Source organism: Suricata suricatta, chromosome 10, assembly GCF_006229205.1.
Source record: "Suricata suricatta isolate VVHF042 chromosome 10, meerkat_22Aug2017_6uvM2_HiC, whole genome shotgun sequence".
NCBI classification, from domain to species: domain Eukaryota; kingdom Metazoa; phylum Chordata; class Mammalia; order Carnivora; family Herpestidae; genus Suricata; species Suricata suricatta.
In genome coordinates this window covers 107,914,319-107,936,463 of record NC_043709.1, presented here as the reverse complement: position 1 = coordinate 107,936,463, position 22,145 = coordinate 107,914,319, and the positions used below count along the sequence as shown (strand labels likewise).

Below are 22,145 nucleotides of genomic sequence, written 5' to 3'. Positions count from 1 at the left end.
AAACATGCTTAGGATTGCGAAAAGAAGTACCCACTGACCACAGTTAGGTCCTTGTTCTGTATGCTTAGGTTGTAAGTCTCAGTGTGGCACATTGAAGTCCACATTTGATGTGCCACTTATAAACTACTCGTGATCAATTAAAGATTTTCCTTATAAAGGTTTTAATTCATTACATTGTAAAGTCAGACTTTATTTTAGGAAAGTTTTAAACCGAAGTAAGAGTACACACTTCAAAATGTAGGGACTTGTTTGTAGATGCCTTTTGTATGCAGGGCTCTCACCAGTTTGATAACAACTCGGGACTGTACCTTCTGATCAGTTCCAGCGCTGTGTGATAGGTGCGTAGCGCGAACCCAGGGCAAGAGCGTGTTTCACAGAGTGGTAATTAGTCAAGGTACGCATGCTTGCCTATCTGATGCACTTGCAGGCATAATGTTAGTTGAGTGCTTTTTCCTAACATGGAAAACATTACCTTCTTCTTGAGGGACTGTTCCATTTCTTGTATGTGCAGGCTGCCGGGGATGGATGCTTTGCCATACTCCTGCTTTCTGCTAAGTCTGTTCTTCCAATCTTCTTCACCACTTTTCCTCAACAGTGCTAATCTGAGGGGAAAACAGGCCAACCAAAAGGGGTTCAGCACCACGCTCTTCCTTGGAACAGAACCATAATTAGAAGTCTTTGGTCAATACATGACCACAGCTACCGAATTTTCATCTTTTTGAGCTTCATTTATTCTGACGTAAGTTATGCCTGGAAAATTAATGTAAGCACCCCCTTTTCTAAGATGCCTTCCCCGCCCCCAAATTTAACTGATTGCAATGCAATTCTGAAATCTGATTTGCCAGGTAAAGATGCTTCATCATGCTACCAGAGGAATCTCTCAGTTTTCCCCTTGCCTTTACCCTGAAAGCAAGGAGATGAAGGTAGTCGTCCCCAGAGAAAAATACCTTCTAATGACCCCTTCTGGTCACTAGGTAAAACAGCATTTAATGACCACAACTGGACTGGATAGTACTTCTTTGCAGAGAAAACAGCAGAGATGGGTTTTAAAACTTAAAGCTCTAAAAAATTAACCATCATCTTATACTTTCAAAAAAAGGGCAAAGAAGATGTTAAAGATTTTCTCCTCTTCCTGTACTCTGAGCTCTGTCCTTTTCCTCCAAATGCACTTGGTCTTTCCAATCGATCTTCTTAATACAGAAATTTCTCTACAAACCCATTTTTAAAAAATGATCACTCCAACTTTCCTCCTGGGGAAAGCCATGTCCAAAAAAAGAATCTAATTAATTGAGATTTTTACCTAACCTACTTTAGCTCAACTCTGGTGTAACTTGACACAGAGCTGCCTGGGTGCTACACTCTGTGAAAGGCTATTTTCATGAGTGCAAAGCTGTTCTGGCTCACTCTCCTGTGATGAACGAAGCAGTCTCGGGCATTTAAGTTGGACGAACATGGGAAAGCTAAAAGGAAAAAATGTGGTTATCAAGAGACTCATTTGAGCTGATGCTCACACAATTTAACAATTGGGGAGAAAGAGATTAGGCCCCTTTTCTTCTCTGCAGAGCCTGCCCAGCTGGGTCTTTTAAACATCCTTGCGCATGTCCATAAATTGCATATTTTAAAGCAGCACATCAACCCTAGCTTGGCTGGGAACCTGGTTAAGTAGCCTGGCCTCACTTAACTCATACTGAGAACTGGACTCAATGGTCTCTTAGGTCCCTTCTACTAATTTTCCTGACTCCACTAAATATTTGGTTTGGAGATGGGATGAAATATATTCTACTCCTTGATAAAAGTTTTCATAAGCAAATAAAAAAGCAAGCGTTCCAGAACTTGAATAAGAATCCTACTTCCATCTACAAATTTATACACAATCATACCTTAACTTGTCCATTCATTTAAATAATGGAAAGTAAGCAACAAAGAAAACAACTTCCCCAAAGGGGCAGAAGCTTCAAACTCTGAACCTATCCCCTCCTCCTCCTTTTCCTTCCCTTCCTTTCCGCTACGCAACAGAGAAGACCTCAAAATGACAATTCTAGAAAACTGATATAATGCCACTTATCAGTCTGTGATACTGTGATTTATATTGGGAAATATATACTTGGTTTTCATCACCTTTCTGGGCCTAGAGCTGCCAAAACTCTTGGAGTCTCCTAAGTGATGAGCATGACAGAGGTGTCTTTCTATTGATCAGGTGACTTTGGGGAAGCACCTAAGGATGGGGACTGGATGGGTGGGACTTCCAGTTTCATGCCCCCTGAGTTCTGGAAAGGGGAGAGTGGCTGGAAGTTGAATCTATCACCAATGGCCAATGATCTAATCAACCATGCCTATGCGATGATGCCTCATAAACATCCAGAAGGAAGGGGCTCAGAGAGCCTCTGGGTTGGTGGACATGTGTAGATTTGGGGAGACTAGTGCGCTTGGAGAGAGCATGGAGACTCCACACCCTTTCCCTTTACCTTGTGCTATGCTCTTCCATCTAGTCATCTTGTGTTACATCCTTCTAGAATAGACTTGAGATCTAGTGAGCAAAAACATTGGTCTAAGTTCTGTGAGGTTCTCTAGTAAATCAAACCCAAGGAGGGGGCACTGGAATCTCCAACCTAAAGCCTAAAGGGTCAAAAGTCCAGGTGACAACCTGGACCTGCTACTGGCATTTGAAGTGTAAGTGTGTGTGTGTATGTGTGTGTGTGTGTGTGTGTGTGTGTGTGTGTGTGTGTGTGTGTTGGGGGAAGTCTTATAGGCTAGAGCACCTAACCCATGGGATTTGACGCCATCACCAGGTCTACGGCACCAGAATTGAGTTGAATCCTAGGACTCCCGGTTGGTGTCAGAGACACTTGGTGGTGGAGGAAAAAACCCACATTGGCGATTGGAGTCAGAATCTTACTAACTAAGACAGGCCCCATTTGGCTAACGGTTCCATTTAGCCCTATCTGCTATGATCTGTGAGGTTGGATGGTTCTCTGCATGCTACAGGACTAGTGCATGTGCTTAAATACAAATTCTCAAGGTCTTCAGGTGTTTTCATCAGACTCTATAATGATTCATCTTTTCTCTAATTATTCTGAATGAGTCAGTTTTATTCTAATAAGAAAAATAATAAAATCAAATCCTGAAAAAAAATTAGTGTTTGCATAGAGCTTTCGAAGGTTTCAAAGTGTCTATAAATGAGATATTCAAAAAGTGAGCATGCCAGTACTTTTGCGCCCAAATGAAGAAGCAATTCCAATTCATGATCTTGTGATGAGAGACATTCATCTCCCTGATACTCCTGCAAACGGGTCTCAGAGCCGGCTTTCTGTCTCTTACTTCACCTCTGACACAGACCGGTAGTTACTCATCTTGGCCATCTTTTTTTTTTTTTTTAAGTTTATTTATTTTGAGAAAGAGAGAGGGAGAATGAGAATCCCAGTCAGCCTCTGTATTGTCAGTACAGAGCCCGACAATGTGGAGCTCAGTCTCACAAACCCATGAAATCATGACCTGAGCTGAAATCAGGAGTCAATGCTTAACCGACTGAGCCATCCAGGCACCCCAGCCATCTACCTTTTTCATCAGAGTTGATCCCAAATGAGTTGAGAGAATCTCAAATGTCAAATTCATCCTCATGAGCTGGGTTTCTGGGAAATGATGCACTATAGTCTTTGAGAACATTCTCACAACAAAGCTCCCAGGAACCCAGAGTGATGACAACACAATCCAAATAACCGGATGGTCTCCTTGATGGCCACTCTGAGCTACATAAACTTGACTTAGAAAAAATCAAATTGTGGAATCTACAATCACTTTACAGACCACCTCATGCCCTACTGGTCTGCACAGCAACCTTGAAGACACTGCTTATTGTTCCCGATGGGACGGATGAGGTACAAGTACACACACAGGCCAAGGATTTCGTTCGCCAAGGTCAGGCTGTAGGTCACTGGGGCAGGGCAATACGGTTCCTGTGCAGGGGTGCCCTGCCTCCCAGGAGGTGGCGTGCCTCACTCCGTTACTGTGTTAGCTGACAGGACATGATTTTGTCCTCATGTTTTAGAAACTGCAGAGTATTCTGGCTTTCTTATAATGTTTCCCCCCCACCCCCACCCCCGGATGGCCTTCAAAGAATTCCTCCATTCCAAAAACCCGAAATTTTGCTTCTGGAAGTGTTGGCAGGGTCATTATCAGGGGCTTCCAAAGACTACAGAGTAACCAGAATAACATGGAAAAGACAGTGGTTCAATTCAGCACACATGGTACTTGGACCCTGCCTGAGCTTACAGAGTGCAGATGACGGGTAACTTTCAAATAACATGCACGGAAACTTAAATGTATTATTCCTGTCCCTTCAGATTTCCTACTTTGTGTTCAACAAGCTGAGGAGGGCGGGAAACCTTTCCAAACATGTTCTCTCCTCCTGCAATCCCACGACCCTCCGGAGTCGATGAGACCGCGGTGCGCTGGCGGGAGGCCGCGGAGTGAAACGTCCTATCCTACACATGACATAAATTACTGCCTATGCAATTCAAACAACTGTCAGCGCTTGTAATGTCCACCAAGTCCATGCACTATTTGCAGGGCTGTGATGTGGAGAGCCTGGGCATCTGCTTAGTCTGAGGTGGAGCGCCCAGTGAGTGGCACTGTGTTAGCCTATTAACCCCAAGGGCTGGCGGGAGGCCACCGTGCTGTGTGCTTGCCAGGCCACCGGGGGGGAATGTCTGCCTGTCTCGCCACAGCCCACACTTTCTCGGCAGGGAACACTGGACTGGCATGGCTGTGCTCAGCGGCCATGGTCTGAGAGCCCTGCCTGATTAGAACGGGTTCTGCAGGCTCACGGCAGTCAGCGCTGGGTCAAATAGTCAGGGACAGAGGCAAACCACATGCCCCTAATCTTATGTGGTTGTTGCCTCCCCCCTCAAAAAATGTCCTTCAGACAATCACGGGCACTGTGCAGATTTCAGATAGGACTGACCAGCAGCCTGGCACTGAGTGGTACTCGGATCAGATCTTGGTCTTGGCTAGTCTGCAGCCGGCAGGAGTGAGCTAGTGTGCCTTTTAAATGGGGACAAAGCAAAGGTCAGAAAAGGAGGCTGCAAAGGGGAAAGACACCTCTGGTCCTAATTCTTACGTAAAACTGGGGTCCCTCTGGCGGCTGAACTCTCCAGCAAGAGCCTCCGGTCCGGCCAGGGAAGCACCGACACAGTCTCTGGCTGGTGGGGAGCACCCAAGGGTGGGTGGGGACGCGTGCGGGGACTCTGCAGGCTGGCGAGAGGCGTGGGGCGCATTCCTCACCATTCCAGGAAGTTCAACTAAGCCCTCATGTGAGAAGATGGCTTTTTTTCCTTTTTTAGTAATCTTCTCAATACGAAAGCACAGAAACCACTGCCTCAGTAACCGTGGATAAGATTTCTAATAGCCTAGTATACTTCTGAAGAGGTTTCAAAGGTTGCCGCCTAAGGAACACACAATGTATTAGATTTATAATGTTTTTCAAAGAAGTATGCAACCGGGGACAATTTAAACCTAAATCATTCAGGCAGTTATGAAACAGTGACTTTATTAATGCAGGGGCAAAAGCCGATTGCATCCTATGTCTTAATGCTAGTGATGGTTCAAACTTCATATTCTGGGTATCAGCGAAGAGGAAGAAAGAGAAGGAACCTTTGGGCAGGTCTCCTTGAGCCTCCAGCCTGCCCCATTAAAGGGGAACATAATGAGAATTTCCTGTAATTTCGTAGCTGCAACACTTTCCTAAGTCCTAGTCACCATGTACAAAGGGGGCATAACAGGCCTCCTGCAAGGGAGTGCTAAGTGCATGCCAGCACGAAACGAGGTAGGTAGTGCATGAGAGGTGCAGAGGCGGCAGCTGACCCCCGTGCTCCGCAGCGCAGAGGCTCCGCACGTCCCTGTCCTGCGTAGAAAGGAGATGACACCCAGGGTTGAGGAGGCCAGAACTGCATCCTCGGGGCTGCAGCTTTTTAGCAGAGATGATGAAGGAACTCTGTCAAGTCCAGTCTCTCTTAAGAGGCTGAAATGTGAACGTGAAACTGGAAATAAGCCATGTGAAGAACACGTGCACTGAGAAAATGAACGCAGGAGGAGGGCAAATCTTTCGGACCCTGCTGATCCAGTAGCACTGCTGTCCTCCGGTTGATTTGCTAGTCAGAACACACCCGCTGGCTGCCAGCACACCAGTGTGAGCAGGCGGCAGTCTCAGCCCGCCCACCACGGGGAAGGTGGAGACCCGCGTCTGCGCCAAGTCCTGCTCCCCACATGGGCCCTCGTGGCCCTGGGAGCCAATCTCCTCCTTTGGTAAAATGAGGCAGTCAGAAGAAGTTAAAATAGAAGGTGAAAGTTCCATTTAGGGGTGCCTCGTGGCTCAGCTGGTTAAGCATCTGACTCTTGATCTCAGCTCGGGCATGATCTCACGGTTTGTGAGTTTGAGCCCCACATCAGGCTCTGCGCTGATGATGTGGATCCTGCTTGGGATTCTGTCTCTCCCTCTCTTTCCTCTTTCCTCTCTCTCTCTCTCTCAAAATAAATAAATAAGCTTAAAAAAAAAGTTCTGTTTTATGTGTTACCTCACCAAAGAGAAAGGAAGGTCCACATAATGTATAAAAGAGCCTTCTTATTTTAAATGGGTCAAGCTTCATTCTTTCTCAACAGAAGGGAGTGATCAGGGCCCCACTTAGGGAAAAACGATCACAGATGGATTGTAAAGATACACAGTTTTGTCTTTTTCAGCAAAGTACAAACGAAAGTACTATCAAGATTAAGGGGGAAAGGATGGCCAGTGATATATTTTCTGTTAGCATGATTTATGACAGGCACAGCTGCTAATAAAGTGGCCCTCATCCTTTTTTAAACATCTATTTGAAGAGCTAAAGTATTCTTTATTATCATAGTTCTCAACAGATCGGGGTCAGGAGTCTTCTGTAGATTGTGAGAAGTACTGTCTCTCGCTAGCCTGAAGGAGCCTGCGCATGACAGCTGGTTTGGAACCCACTTCCAGGGAGGTCACAGAATCCCTCCAGCCATCCTTGAACCCCTTGGACATCCGCGAGGCCCGGGTGGTGAAGCAACTGTGACTTTATAGTGTATCTCGTATTTTCTACAAATGAGAATTCTACAGTAAAATTAAAACTGCTTTCAGAGGGGCACCTGGGTGGCTCAGTTGGTTAAGCATCTGACTTTGGCTAAGGTTGTGATCTCACAGATCGTGGGTTCGAGCCTTGCGTTGAGTTCTGTGCTGACCGCTCAGAGCCTAGAGCCTGCTTTGGATTCTGTGTCTCCCCCTTCTCTCTCTGCACTTCCCCCTGCTCACTCTCTGTCTCTCAAAAACTGAATAAATGTTAAAAAATTTATTTAAAGAATAAATAAAACTGCTTTCAGAAAGACACAGATAAACTCAAACTGACTAAACATGGGCAGGTGCATCAAGAATTACTGCATAGCGGATAGACACAAACCTTCTTCATCAAAAGTCCTAAGAGACAACTGCAGACTATACCCAGAGATGTGGAATCTACTTCATGAGCCTCTGTAAAAAATAAGAGCATAATGGTATTTTTCACTGGAATTTTATTCCTGAAATGTTTTCTGATGTATAAAACATCAGAACTTGTGAGTAAGTGTTATTTGTCATTGATTCCCTTAAATGATGTCTCTTCCTCCTCACCCAACTGATTATCAAGAGTAGGATCTCTGGGGGTCAAGGTCCCTCTAGGCTAGGTTTCAGTGGTGGAGGACATTGTGCCAGCACAGGCCCGACGGCCTCCCTGATTCAAGACATCGCTCTCATTTAGCTGACCCCATCAGCTCTTTGTCTAAGTCTTGGTCTAGAAATCTCATCTGTGATTTTTTTTTAAGTTTTATTTATTTATTCTGAGATAGGGAGAAAGAGAGAGAAAGAGAGAAAACGAAGGGCACAGAGGCAGAGAGAGTGGGAGGGAGAGGATCCCAAGCATGCTCCGCCCTGTCAGTGCACAGCCTGATGTGGGGCTTGAACTCACAAACTGTGAGATCACAAACCAAACTGAAACCAAGGGTTGGACTCTTAACCAGCTGAGCCACCCAGGCACCTGCACCTCCTGTGAATTGTAGAAAGGTAAAGGCAAAAGTAAGAGTTAACAACCTTACTAATTTGTCAATTGAGAAAGGCTCCGCCCACCTAGCCTTTTGTGAGTGAGGCTCAAAAAGCTCGGCTTGAAAAACAGAATGAACAATTCTCATCCTGATTTGATGTAAAAAGCCGATCTGAAGAGAAACCACAGTATTCATCCTAGTTTTATGTATAGTCTTAGGCAGTGAAAAATGTACCCAGAAAAATAAGCGTGGCCACTGTTGGACAGAGCAAGAGAACTTCTGAGCGGTGGGAGGGGCTGAGGAAGGGTCTAGGTGGGCACGTCGGCCGGTGTGCTGATCACCTTAGAGAAGCACAGAGAGCTTTCTGCCTGCTGGTCTTCCTATCACAATTACATCTGCTGCTGCTTAATCCCACAGTGGCTAAAGGTTAACAAGGAAAATACAACCCAAAATATTTAGCTTGGGTTCTCTGTATCTGTCCTCTTTAAACGCAGCCTTTCTATCCTCCGCTCTTCTTTTGAATAAAATGAGGTTACAGCGTTACTTGATAACTCAAATGCAATCTTTCACAGCTATTACCTGGTATAAAATTTCTAAACGCAGTTTGGCAAAGTCACCCATTTCACTTTCTGCAGAATAGAGAAAACTTAGATTTCAATCCCAAAGATCGATGTTCCAAATACGGATGTACCTTCATTCTGTCTATATATACTTTACGCAAATAGTCACAAAGCAGTGGGTGCATTCAATTTGAAGCCATGTGTGTGACGGGGAAAGAGCCAAGATCTCAGCTGCCATCACTAGATAGTCAAACAATTTCATATGGGAAAAAAAATGGAACTGCAAACAAATGCTGCAGGCAGACGTCTGTGTTTCCTCCTCTGAGTCTGGAACGGGGGTTCCTCTGGTGTTACCACCCCTGAGCATCCGGGCTCGTGAGGTCACCTCTGCCCATTACTCAGATCTTTTTCTACAAGCAAATTGCAAGCTCCTCCCCCACAGAATTACTTTCTAATCATCAGATCACATTACCTTTCTTTAATTGACATGGTTTTGCTGGCTGAATCGAGGATGCCCTCCACCACCGGCGATTTGACCTCTCCGGCAGCCAACATTGCACCCGGACTCCTGGAGAACCTCTCCTGTGCTTGCTCGGAAGGCTCTTGCTGCTTCCGGGACACGGGGGTTGCAGCCTGAGCAACAGTCTTCCCCGCAGTGCCCGGCTGCTCAGAAGTGGGCTCCCCGAACTCTGCCGCTAGAAAGGAGAGGAGCAACGTCAGCACTCACTCCTCCAGGCAGACATTCTTCCGGCTATTCACCCTCGGAGGAGGTCCTGCACCCAGAGTGCAACCCCGTGGGCGCAGAGGGATGACCCAATCCACTCGGATTTATGCAAATCAAACGCAGGCTACGGTCTGGGCGGAAACCAAACTGCCCAGTAGGTTAAGGCACACAGCAAATGGTTTTGTGACTGTTGGTCTTTTCCTACATACAAGACACAGGATGTTAGCTTTAACTACACGCTGCAGACCGTTTCTCCTCCTCCCAAACAATACTTTTTATGTTTCAAATGGCTATAATCACAAACCAAAACCACCACTGTAACTTACATTTTATGGAAATGCAGAAAAAGAATTAAAGCCACAAGCAATATGGTTTTTTAGTCAGCCTAACAGGACTGTGGAAAGAGTCTGGAAATCCACAGACCTGGGTTCATGTCCTTATTCCCTGTGCTCACCCAGCCCTTTGGGGTCATCAACTCATGAAAGTGGCTGAAAGGGCTAAGAGGTCACGAGACTGTTTTGTGAGTTAATGTGCCCAAAGTCATCAAGAATCCTTGTCAGGATGTGTGAAAGAGCTCCAGGTATTTTTTCTGCTGAAAAATTGATTAATCCAGGTCAGATTTAAGGGAAAAGGAAATCTGGGATTTCCCAGATAGGATTCACCCATGATTTGTAGCCAATACTAGTTATAAACTGTCTTCCTACTTTAGTAAGGAATAATCTCAAACACACATAACTAATCAAGCAGACACCAAAACCCAGCTGGTTTTCAAAACTTTCGGAGCAGTAACCTACCTCTTAGTGAAAACTTTCTTCTTATGACATTCTCCACGTCCACCTTCTCTTCAAAGGGCTGCCTGTCCCTCAAGTCTGGGCTCCCCGCCTGCATGATGCTTTTAGCCACGGAAAATTCCTTCAGTTCGTCACCGAGGTGGGCCACAGGGGGATGAACTAGTTCCAGGCTTCCCTTTCTCGGAACAGCATACTTGGGTTCCTTATGGCTGTCTCCTTCCCAGACTCTGTTAAGGGCGGGGCACGATGGCTCTGCTTCCTCATAGGACCTGTACATTTTACCACCGTCGCCACTGGTCAGGACTCTCTTGCTTTCTGTCTCTCCAAACTCTCTCAACATTCCTCTGCTTCCACTACAGTCTGCAGAAGGTTGCCAGGCTTGAGACTTCAGAATGCTTCTAACTGGAGATTCTGAGTTTTCCATTGAGGATGGGAGTTTATAGTCAGTGGCACTTGGCATGTCGCTCCCAGACAGCTTTGTCCGAAGATCCCCTGCGTACATTGGGGTGACCGTAGATGCCATGGTGGACACACATGTGTTAACAGTAGGTGAAAAAGGAATGAGCTTTCCACTTTGCACCTGTGAGCACAGTTAAAAATGCAAAAACCTGATTAAAAAATACCATCTATAGGAATCCCAGTTTACAGATTGGCATAGACTGAAATACTACAGGTGGTGTAGTTTCACTGCCTATCTGAGCGCAAAGTCAACCCTAGATATATTTTATATAATGCACCTCATTAATCAGAATCATCTGGGTGGAAAGCAGATTGTGCCTCCTATTTTTCCTCTCCAGAAAGGATTCATTCCAGCTGGTTTCAGCAAGTGAATTAGGAAAATAAGAAAAGAGAACTGTACTTGGCATGGCTGTCTTTCCTAGGAAAGTAGTTATTACGGAGTCGCCTACAGACCACAGATAGATCACTTCATTACATCACCAACCTAGGAGCGACACTGCATCCCCGTGTTTTAAGAACCCACCTACAGAGGAGCTAGATCACAGTGCACCCACCTGTTCCACCTCTCCAAGCGTGACCGGCTGCGTTTGATAGCGAGCATTCATTCTCCTGTGTCTCATGTCTATTCTGTTTCGGGTAGAAATAGCTTTTGAGACGGGCTGGGACAGTTTGTTAAACAAGGCCAACTTCTCTGCTAAGCTTAGAGTGGAGGAATCAGGTTCACCTTGTTCGGTAGACTCTTTGGCCTCATTTGCCTGGTCTCTGGCTAACGCCTTGTGGTGAGCAGACGCCTGTAATCTGAAAGCGAGAAAAAGTCGGTGACACAGATAAAAACCAACAAAAGCCCATTGCTAAATTCTGAATATTAACTTTCTTCCCAGGGCCACTTAATTTTAGAAAGGGCTGATTTCTCCCTACTGTTCAGCTAGTAAGAAGACTGTGACTAGCAGAACAGGCTGGGGATACTAGCATTTCCCATCTCACAAAGGGCAGATTTATCCCTGAATTATTTCTAAAAGGTGAATTTCCTCTTTAAGGAACTGTAGTCAGCTTGGATATGGCTTCTCTTAGAGGGATGTGTATCATTAGTATCAACAACAAGTAAGGCTAAAGGGAGTCCCAAGGCATTACCTATGGCATGTTTAGACATTATCTAAATATGTGGTTCAGAGGTATTCTTTTTATTTTATAGAATTAGGAGATAATATAGTCATTCAGTCAACAACATATCTGGAACAAAGGGTTTTGATTTTGGGGGTACCTGGGTGGCTCTGTTGGCTGAGCATCTGATTCTTAATTTCAGCTCAGTTCATGATCTCACAATTTGTGAGATGGAGCCTTGTCGGGCTCTGTGCCTGATAGCGCGAGCCTGCTTGAGATTCTCCCCATCTCTGTAGCCCTCCCCTGCTGTCTCTCTCAAAAATAAAAAATAAAAATACTTAAAAAAAAGAGTTTTGATTTTCCCCAGCTAAACACAAATGGTTCCATTTTAAAGAATCCTTCACTCCTTCAGTGTAGCATTTTCTCTCACAGCCTTCTACCAGTAACTTGGAAAAGTGAAGGAATTAGGTGCTGATAAATTCCTCCAACTTCCAGGTGGCAGAGAAGGCTTCCCAGTTACCTGGTCACTGTGGATCTTGGAAGGTTTATGACAAGGCTGTGTTTATGCCACTGGCAAATCCAATTCTCAAGCCCAGTGAACAGTATATCCTGTCTTGACTCCAATTAATCACCAATGCACAAGAGGTCCCAGACTAAAGGGCAGGGTCAGTGTTTCAGGGTACAATCGATGGCAACTCAGAAGGAGGAGAGCAATGGCCACCTACTTCCCCGGAGAGACCCCTGCTTCCGGGGGGTGCCACATGTATATCTGCACTATCAGGTGACTTCTTTTAATCTTACTTTTAGCTGTTGTGATTTGGTCCCTCACAGTAAAACGGGATATTTGCATGCCGTAAGGACACAGTTGCAAAGCACCACAAATGAAAACTTAGTAGTAAAACATCTAAGTGCAGACACGATGAATTATTATTGTCCCAATCCCAAAATGTCATGGCCTTGTCTCTCTATATATTAGAAATTTACAGATTATTTGTAGCATATCTTTACAATGACAAGTATTTAAAAAAAAACGAGTATTACTGGAATTTCAGCATTCATGTTAACTCCCCATCTTCCTATTAATCTTTATTAAGTGATAGTACTTTAGAAGAATGAAATTTCACAGGGATGCCCATGATTATGAAAAACAGAAATAAAACAAGTGGATAAGTGAGTTAGTGCGATCCTAGTTCTGACACATAACGCAAGCAGGGAGGTGAAACAGTTCCTCATGCAGGCCTACACAGAGTTAGCAGCATCTCGCACTATGACAAAACAAAGGGTCATCCGTTCCCAGAGCAACTCGGGGCTCTGACTCGTTTCTCAAACAAATGACAGGCATTCAGATTACGAGATGCATCTGCTGTCTAGGACGTTTGCTCTCAGGCTGCATGCAGCTCCTTCTTCTGTCCAGTACCTGGCAGGCGGCACAGTGCTCTTAGCTACAGTGGGGCTAGGAAGTCTTGCCATTACAGGGTGGGTGGTCACAGAGCAGGAAGCGGGGATAGGTTCACTTTAAAAGCAATTGCCAAAGAAGGAACATTTGTAAAGAGAGAGAAGAAGAGAAGCATTAAAGGAAGATACAGTTTTAAATTCAGAAACAGTAAATCCATATTTTTCACACAATTATTTGCTACATGTTGTGGGGGGAATGACAAGAGAACTGGAAAAGCAATTACAAACTTAGGAAATAAGAAACAGGCTACGCAAAGTAAATGGTGTAAGATGAGGTTTTTAAAGCCTGGAAAGGGTTTACCCTGTCTTCAGAATAAACGTTCTGATTTTTAAAATAACTTAAGGGAAAGCTAATATCAACGCCTGCAAATCAGTAGATTATGTCCATGTTTTGGAATGTTCTCAGTCCATTTTTTAAAAAATCAGTGTCCTCATATAATCTATAAAACACATCAAAGTAGATTTGGGGAGCCTTACAAGGTGATAATTTTTGTTCATATGTACTGTTCTGCTCCCATAGGTAGTTGCTTCTTAGCTTACAACAGCCACTCAAACATTTAAAAAAATAAATAGCTGATCAGCTACGAGGTCCTAATGAATGAAGTACTCATTCCCGAATACGCCAGGAGGCTGAGGAACAGCTGGGTAAGGAAGCGATCTAATAGCAGGGACACGGGTATGGGTTGCCACAGACCCCTCTTGGGATGACCGTGCCCTGAATGAGATGAACTTCCTTTCTTCAGGAACACTGTGTGTGTGTGTGTGTGTGTGTCCGTGTGTGTCCAGGGAAAGCATGAAAACAATTTTTAAAACACTGATAAAAGTTTTCACTTGATTGAAGCAATGATCTCTGAATGAATTACTTTGGGAAACCCATTCTGAACACACTGGAACATACTCCTCATATACAGAAAGTCCTTCAAACTTCCAAGTCATATTTTTAGGATTTTTGGGGATTATTTAAAAACAAATGATTATCTTTTTGAGACATATGCTGAAATACTGATGGGGGAAATGATATCTGGGGTTTGCCTGAACACAATGCAGGAAGAGAGGGGGTAGGGTGTTGGTAGAGAAGACTGGCCAGCTGCTGACGACTGAAACCAAGTGATGAGTATATGGGGGTCCATGAGATAAGTCTCATGTTTTAGGGCCGCCTGCGGGGTTTAGTCGGTTATGTGCCTTGATTTTGGCCCGGGTCATCATCTCACGATTCGTGGGCTTGAGCCCCACGTCAAGCTCTGCGCTGACAGCACTGAGCCTGCTTGGGATTCTTTCTCTCTCTCTGCCTCTTCCCAGCTTGCACGAGCTCTGTCTGTCTCTAAATCAATAAATAACAACTTAAAAAAATAAATCTCATGCTTTAAATTTTCCATTGTAAAAAGGATTCAGAAATGCACAGATGAAAAAACAATTTAAATTCCTCTTTAGGTTTTTCTAGGAGATACAACAGGCAACACATCCCCTTACAAAGTTCGGAGAGACCACAGTAAGCGGAATCCCAGAGCGCCAACTTCTCGGTTGGCTTCTAACTAAACCATCTGCTGATCGCTTCACTTTATTTACAAGTCTCTAAATCGTTTTTTTTTTTTTTTCATCCGAGGCCAGGAGGTCACGCGGGGGGACTTACGTGGCTGCAATGGCTACTTCCTCGGTGGTGATGGGCTGGGTGTGGGATCTGTCCTGCAGCCGCCGCAGCCTTTGCTCCACGGCCGGGTTTCTTGAGCGTCTCTTTGGAACGTTTTTCTCATCAAATGATTTTTCCATCTCCTAAGATCAGAAACAATGGGGAATCCTTATCAACGTGGGGAAAGGGCATTGGTGCCACAGAGTGTCTCTGCTCTGTCCCCCTACAGGACCAATGGAGGGACCCCCTGGAAGCCAGGAAGGCAGCATTCTCAAAAGTCCACACCCCTGCAGTGTGGGGCTCAGACCGGGGCACACAGACCAGAGCAAGATGGGACCCAGGGGCCGTGCAGCAAGCAGGGGGGCAGGGTGACAGTCTCTCTTCAAGCGCTGTGGCACGCCTTACCCTGAAAAGCAGTCTCTTGGCAGCAACACTCAGCTTGGCTCGCTCATCTACCTTTTCTTCATCTGTAAAAGGCCACAATATAAACACCGAATATCGTGAGAAAAATGGAGGTGAAATCTCGGAAAAGTTTCCCAAGGCTGCCTTGGAAATCCTTTGAATAGAAGAATGGACGTACCCCAAATTACACTTGGTTGTATTTTCCCCTTGGAAGGATCCCATTCTTCTGCTCAGTGAAAAGGTGCTAATTTCCACTGCACTTAACCAGACAAAACTCCGTCTGGACAGGAATTTTCTATTCTAATATTTGAACGATTGAGGTTTGAGAATAGATTCTTTATGAAAAGAATTCCTCTTCTTTATTGTTAAATAGTAATGAGAAATGAACAACAAAAAACCTGCTTCTCAAGAAGTAAAACAGTAGTTTTGCTCATTTCACAGTTCTCATCCGAGAATCTCAGCTGGGTTTTAATATATTCACAGAAAGAAAACCTGCAGAAAAGAAATCGGTATGCTCCAAAATCTCATCCTTGCAAGGAAGCAAAATCTTATGTAAACCTTGTCTGGGGGAGACGACAGAGAAGCGACAAAAGGAAAACAGATACTTGCCCTCAGCAGTTGGCAATTCTGAATGTGAAGCGGACCTGGGAAAGACATTAGCAAACAAAAATGACAAAAAATTAGCTGGTGGGAATAGAAGATTTAAATGACAAACATCAGATTAGAAGTAAAAGTAAAAATTCAATTGCACTCTTGTAAAGAATATCACCTTGCTAGCGATTCTTGTTGTGAACACGCAGGGACAGTTGTTAATGGACACGGTGGGGTGCGTGTGCACACAACCCAGCCAGGTGGACACCGTGTGGAGGCAAACCAAAATGGAGTGTGGCTTATGAAACACGACTGATCACTGTTTAGACAAACCTTATTATTTCTAAGCACAAGCATACGGTCATATAAAACTCAAGATGAGAAGTAGACAGACATTTTTGGGATGAATATAAAAGCCCTATTTACTTGCCCTGGAAATGTCGGTGAGTACCCACTCCAGATTCTACTTTAACAAGGGCATAAGAAATAAAAAACATTAAATGAAGGAAAATAACATGTCTTACTTCTTACTGCCTAAGTGCAGTGTAAAACTGTCATTGTGATACTGTTCTCCGAGGCAGCCTTCTTTAAAAATACATATCTTTTAAGAATTAGATGGAAGACTTATTGAATCATCAGATACCACTTGACACAGCATCAGGACCATCACTATGGTAAAAATCCCGTAAGATGGCTTTTATGTTCCTAGACTGTAGAGCTACACGCACACATGCCTACCTATCTGATTCCTTTCGTTCTGCTGAGGTTATAGGTTGAGTTCTAAATCTCTCGGAAGTTTTTCTACTTTCACCAGGTGAAAAATAGCGTCTTGGTTTCCGGGACCCTCTCTCCCGTTCCACACCGGTGGGCAAGCCAACTCCTTCAGCTGACCTCTCAACCCGGGGTTGGCTTTTTAGAATCATTGGGAGGGAGTACACAGAAGGGAAAGGAAAGACAGAGAGAGAGAGAATAAAGCAAAGGTTTATGCATCTCAGTGAGGCAAGGCCCAGACACCGCCAAATCCCACTGCATGCCCCAACCATGCATGGAAAGGTGGTGGAACATTCCAGCAACCCAAAATTGCAGCTCCCCATTAGTAGGCAGAAGCAGAATGGTAGGTTTTGAGCCATTTCCTGTATGGTCTGGCCTGCACACTGGTGAGCTAAGCTAACGTGACTCAGTGCAGGACACCACACAAGTTGAGAAGTGAATAAATCTGCCAGGACGTGCAAGTGACACATCAGGAGGACGTTCGAAACATCACCTACAGTTCGCGTTTCTTGCTGGCATTGACAGACTCCAGAAATGCATTTCGGAGCTGGGCGACAGAGACCTTTGTGTCCAGAATGCCAACTTCCGTGGGGGGCCCTTCGGCTTTGGAACCCTGTGGCTCCTGCTCTGGCTTTGAAGCGGGGTCCTTACATTTCGGGGCCTGCAGCTGAGGGGGGCCCGTGTAGTCAGACAGGGAGCGAGTGAGGACCTTGCGCTTCTTCGTAAGTGCTTCCTTTTTATGGCCCGTCACCCTGGCATCTTGGGACACAGGCTCCCTCTGAACATATAAAACCACTTCTTGTCTGCTCATTCTCTCAGGTTGTTGCTGAGTGTGAGGTGGGGGTGACAGGCTTTCTGGTTCCTTCTGACATTCTAAGGTGGCTGTGCTAACCACGGGCTTGTCAACGTCTCCACCGGAGGGATCTTCATGGCCTCTTGCAAGCCCGTGATCCTCCAAAGCCAAAAGTGTGTTCCTGCTTGTCTCGAGAGCTTCAGAAAAGAGCTCATCTTCCTCTGCTTTTGATTCACAAATATGAAGAACCGGAGTATCTCTTCTCTCACTTTCTAGAACCTTCAAGCTGGGAGGCTTTCTGACACTCTGGGTGGCTGCCCCTCCCCAGCTGCATTCAGATACATTTTCAGGGATCTCTGAGGTCACCAGCTTGGCCGTGTGGATGGGGTCCGCCGGTTGGACGTAGCCGCGGATGGGCTGTCGTGTGGAGCCGGCTGCCTTGCTCGAGACCCTATCAAAGGCCGAATTTTCTGACTGAAAAGACAAGCACTGGACAGGCACTGGCTGATGTCTCCTCTGAGTCAAGGGCTCTGAGGCGAGTTCAGGGCTGTTGCGAGCACTCTCCTCTTTCACCAATTTTTCTCTAACCTTAACTCTTTAAGAAAGAAAAGGGGTTTAAGTTGCAAAGGACGGTCACTACTAAACTGGAAGAAAGCATGCACAGATCATAGATTGCCAGGGGACGGGAAGCCACCCAGAGACAGAACCACCGTGACAATGCATTTCTGGTGGTTAATGTCAGAAACCTACCACCTGCCAGATGAACGAGTTTGAGCTGAGTATCCAAACGCTGGCATGGTCCCAAGACTAACTCCGCCCTCGAGAAAGCTGAGAGGGGGTCAGGTGCCATCCTGGGTGAGAATGGACGCCTTCTGACTACATGAATGACCAGAAGCCACAGGAAAATTCGTTGGTATACACCGCCAGTATGCGTGAGAGCATACTCAGGCCGGTGCTGGGAATCAGAGAACTCTCCACATGTGCTGGCCTTGTGTATGGCTGCGAGGGGTCGGGGAGAGTTTTCAGGCAGACATACACTGATTGACCAAATGCAATTTCACTGTCTCCCGGAAGTGTAAGAGCATTTGGGATTATGATTATTATTTTTCATTGAACTCAAGATTCAACAAACAATCACTCCTTTCAAGCGCTCGACTAGACATTCACAAGCTTTTTCATGCAAGGCGGACTACATTCATTCATTCCTAAGACATGTGACCAGTTTGGTCATCTTGCTACCAACAATTTTAGCACCAGGAAGAATGTTAGAAAAGAGGTGTTTGTTGGCAACTTTCCTGCCTCAGTTGCCTGATTCTTTAACTGGAAATAGTAGGGACAAAATGTAATGTGATGTTTACAAAGCATACAGATGACTTACTGCAGAACTCTTTGTTCACTATTAAGTGTTAGCTCATACTTATTTGTACTTTTGGCAAAGCCGTGTAGTGAGAAAGGAGAGACCACTGAAGCCGTTCAAGAATAGATTACTGATTGGTAATCATCTAAATCAGCTTCATTTACTAAAGATCAGTCAGCCTACATCATTATGATAGATAGTTTTGGAAGAGACTATTTCCTTAAATGACAAATGCACCCTGCTAAATTTTATATAAACTCCTAAAAAATTTTCAACACATGATGCAGGATATCTATGTATATTTCATTAAAAAGATCAAGGACATATATAAAAGGAAGTTATCATGAACTATTCAGGAGGGGATAAAAAGCACTCTGAGTTATTTTTCCCAGAGACTCGGCAGTGTTGGAGGTTTTCATATTTATAAGCTTTGTTAATCAAAACAAGACTGAAATGTGGTTCAAGTTCTCCTGTGGAATGTGTCCCTCTAATCAGAGACAATCTGAATGTTGTCCTCAGCTGAGGACAAAGTGACTGTTAGAAACTCAGTATATGGGTGCTTTGTCCTGCCAGTGGCTTGTTCATTCTTACTCCTTCTGCCTCTCCCTGCCCCCAACCTTAAAAATGAAATGAAACTTTTTTTGTTTTTTGTTTTTTTGTCTGCCTTTAAAACCACAATGCCCCCAGTACAACTGTGGAGAGGTAACTACTGGCTTAGAGACGAGGAGCCATGAAAGCAGGAGGCTGGGAATGCTGAGCAGAGGGGGTGGTGACAGGATGGGACACTAGCTGGTCACTCAGTGTGACTCAAGAGGACAGCAGCCCAGTCCTCACTACTGCCCCCCCCCCTTGATGGTATGTGGGTGGGTGAGAGAGGAGAGAAGCAAGAAGCGTAATCAAAAAGGTTTTCAGAAACGAGGGAAAAGAGGGAGAAATACTATTAGCAGGGATTAAAGGCGAAGGGAGGAGAAAAGCAAACGATCAAAAAATAACAACTTTCTGCAGCCCCTTGTGAACACACGACTTTCAAATGCACCGCCATTAACCGAGGGCAAGAGAGTTAGAGTTTGGTCATGAGTGGAAAAGCCGGGCAAGTCAGCAGTGGGGGAGTAGCAGCACTCACTACACAGAAGTCGAGAGTTTCAACTTGGGATATACCTGGAAGGCCAGTTGATAAGAGAAGGTGTGTCCCCTTCGGAATCTTTCTGGAGAAACCACTCATATTTGGGTTTCCCGGTACTATCACGTACAAAAGACAAAACTTCAGATAATGTCTATTCACAGGTCAACATGTGTACAATTATAATTTAAAACCTAAAGGCTGGTTTTTGTTCAGCAAAGAATAATCCTGGCTTTCAGAAATGTATAGGCACGTTTTGTCACAGGGTTTGTGTTTATTTTACAACCGACGTGTGGCTCACTATTAATCTCAAGAGATAGAAATAAATCTATCCAAAGCCACCACATAAAGCATTTTTCAAGTAATTTGCAAGTATTAGGTGTCTGTTACAGTCATACTGACCCCACAAACACCAGATGATTTTCTTGTAAGAAGTAGGCTTAAACATCAATTTATCATCTATCAGTTTTGTTAAGGTATATTGGTAAATAGCCAAATATAAAAATAGCATCCATTCAAAACAACACATACCAAATAAAGTAACAAGAAATTCAATAAGATCATATCTTTACTTGCTCTTAGACATTCTCCTTTTATATCTGTCTCTGAATGATGCCACCAACATTAACAATTATCAACACTAATTCAGGCCAATTCAATAAATGTTCATTGAGTTTCTACTGGAAGCACTGGACTTAGGCTCTGAGAAGTAACAAAGGTGAATCAGGCATCATCCTGGCCATTAAAAAACTTACAAGATAACATATGATTTACACATTTAATCCTCAACACACAATTGGATATTACACCAAGTTGAATGTGATGAAGAAATTATGCCACGCTGAAGATATTTTAGAACAGGCCAGGAAAACCCAGTGGTTACCATGTAAGGCAAGTCATAAGAGGAACAGTCAAACTACTGATTTGTATCACCTAACAATGTAGACAGAGAAAAGGGAGGGGCACCTGGGTGGCTCAGTGGGTTGAGCATCCAACTCTTGATCTCGGCTCAGGTCATAATCCCAGGGCTGTGGGATCAAGCCCCGTGTTGGGCTCCATGGTGCATATGGAGGCTGCTTAAAATTCCCAGTACCTCTCCCCCTGCCTCTCTCCCCTGCTCTCTCTATTTTTCTGGAAATTGCTTTGAGCTCAAATGTGTTTCCAACCTAGAACTCAAGAATTCTTACAAATAAGTGGCAGTTTGGGGCTGGTGAACATTTTAACTCGCGTGTTAGAGAGAGAAGTGATTTAGTGGGGACCCTGGTGTTCACACATTCTGGGGCTGGGGCGGAGCAAGGAGGGCAGCAGGGCATCCTGGCCACACCCTCAACCCTCACTGAAGGTTGGTCTCTCAGTGGCGCCTGAATCACCTTCAGTAGAAAGCCTGGCAATGATCTGCAAATCCTGCAAAACCCAATCCTCCTCGTCCTTTGTTTGTTTGTCTCCACACGCACAACACGAAATCAAAGAAGTCTGGCACCGAAGAGATATTTGGCTCAGAGGGTACTCACTGCTGAGGAGGGTGTGGGAGGGGATGCAGGGGCCCGGACTTGGCAAGATGTGTGAAGCCTGGTCTCCCTCCCCCACCAGAAAAATCTAGAGCAGACAACAAGCGTAAGCATCAACCATTTGAAAACAAGAAAATTCATGGAAGGGATGAAACTGAGAGGAGGTGATACTGGGTGTGAAGTGGGAAGAATAAGACATCCTGAGGCCCAAGGCAATACTTCAGCTTGACTGGGGCTCTGGCTGCTCCTCCTCCTCTAGCACGCACAAAAAATGAAATTGTGACATGACGCCTAATTCACAAAACCTAACTCCCACTTGCACAGGCACTTTTGAAGCTCAGCATAACATAACGAAATATCGACTAGTCATCAATAAGTATTCACGTGTCCACCATGACACAGGTACAATGCCAGCACCAGGGAGGATAACTTTAGCATGCACACCTGACTTCATTGCATGCTGAGTAGTTGCTAGGGAATCGGAAATTTAAAAACAACTCTGTATAAACTACCTTGTAAGTTGAAATCTTAGCCATCTAAGATGGATTTCTTTCTTGTGATATTATAAATGATCGACATTAACATTTCTTCAATGGTTTTAAAAAATAATTTCGTCAAATACCTACATGACTTTTTTAACAAGAACAAAATACTCAAGGAATATGATTTTATATATTAAAAATCTAAAATTAGTGCAGAGAACAGATTAGTGGTTGGTCGGCAGGACCTGGTGACAGTGGGAAGGGTTGACTGACCACGAGGGAATTTTGGGGCTGATGGAATGATTCTGTATCTTGATTGTAGAGATAGTTA

At 44.7% G+C, this 22,145-nt stretch overlaps 1 protein-coding gene across 2 annotated transcripts in view; it reads right to left on the bottom strand.

The window, feature by feature from the left end:
* SVIL (supervillin) overlaps nucleotides 1-22,145 on the bottom strand; it is a 97,455-nt gene that overhangs the window by 46,541 nt on the left and 28,769 nt on the right. Inside the window, exons 7-17 of one of the 2 annotated variants that reach the window (XM_029955882.1) lie at nucleotides 19,863-19,943; nucleotides 17,052-17,942; nucleotides 16,522-16,692; nucleotides 15,802-15,836; nucleotides 15,196-15,257; nucleotides 14,794-14,933; nucleotides 13,126-13,221; nucleotides 11,162-11,405; nucleotides 10,152-10,728; nucleotides 9,106-9,328; nucleotides 473-602 (exon numbers count right to left, since the gene is read on the bottom strand). In XM_029955882.1, the coding sequence (XP_029811742.1) occupies nucleotides 473-602; nucleotides 9,106-9,328; nucleotides 10,152-10,728; nucleotides 11,162-11,405; nucleotides 13,126-13,221; nucleotides 14,794-14,933; nucleotides 15,196-15,257; nucleotides 15,802-15,836; nucleotides 16,522-16,692; nucleotides 17,052-17,942; nucleotides 19,863-19,943 (2,650 nt within the window). The remainder of the gene's footprint in view (nucleotides 1-472; nucleotides 603-9,105; nucleotides 9,329-10,151; nucleotides 10,729-11,161; nucleotides 11,406-13,125; nucleotides 13,222-14,793; nucleotides 14,934-15,195; nucleotides 15,258-15,801; nucleotides 15,837-16,521; nucleotides 16,693-17,051; nucleotides 17,943-19,862; nucleotides 19,944-22,145) is intronic. The other variant, XM_029955883.1, reaches the window with a different exon arrangement.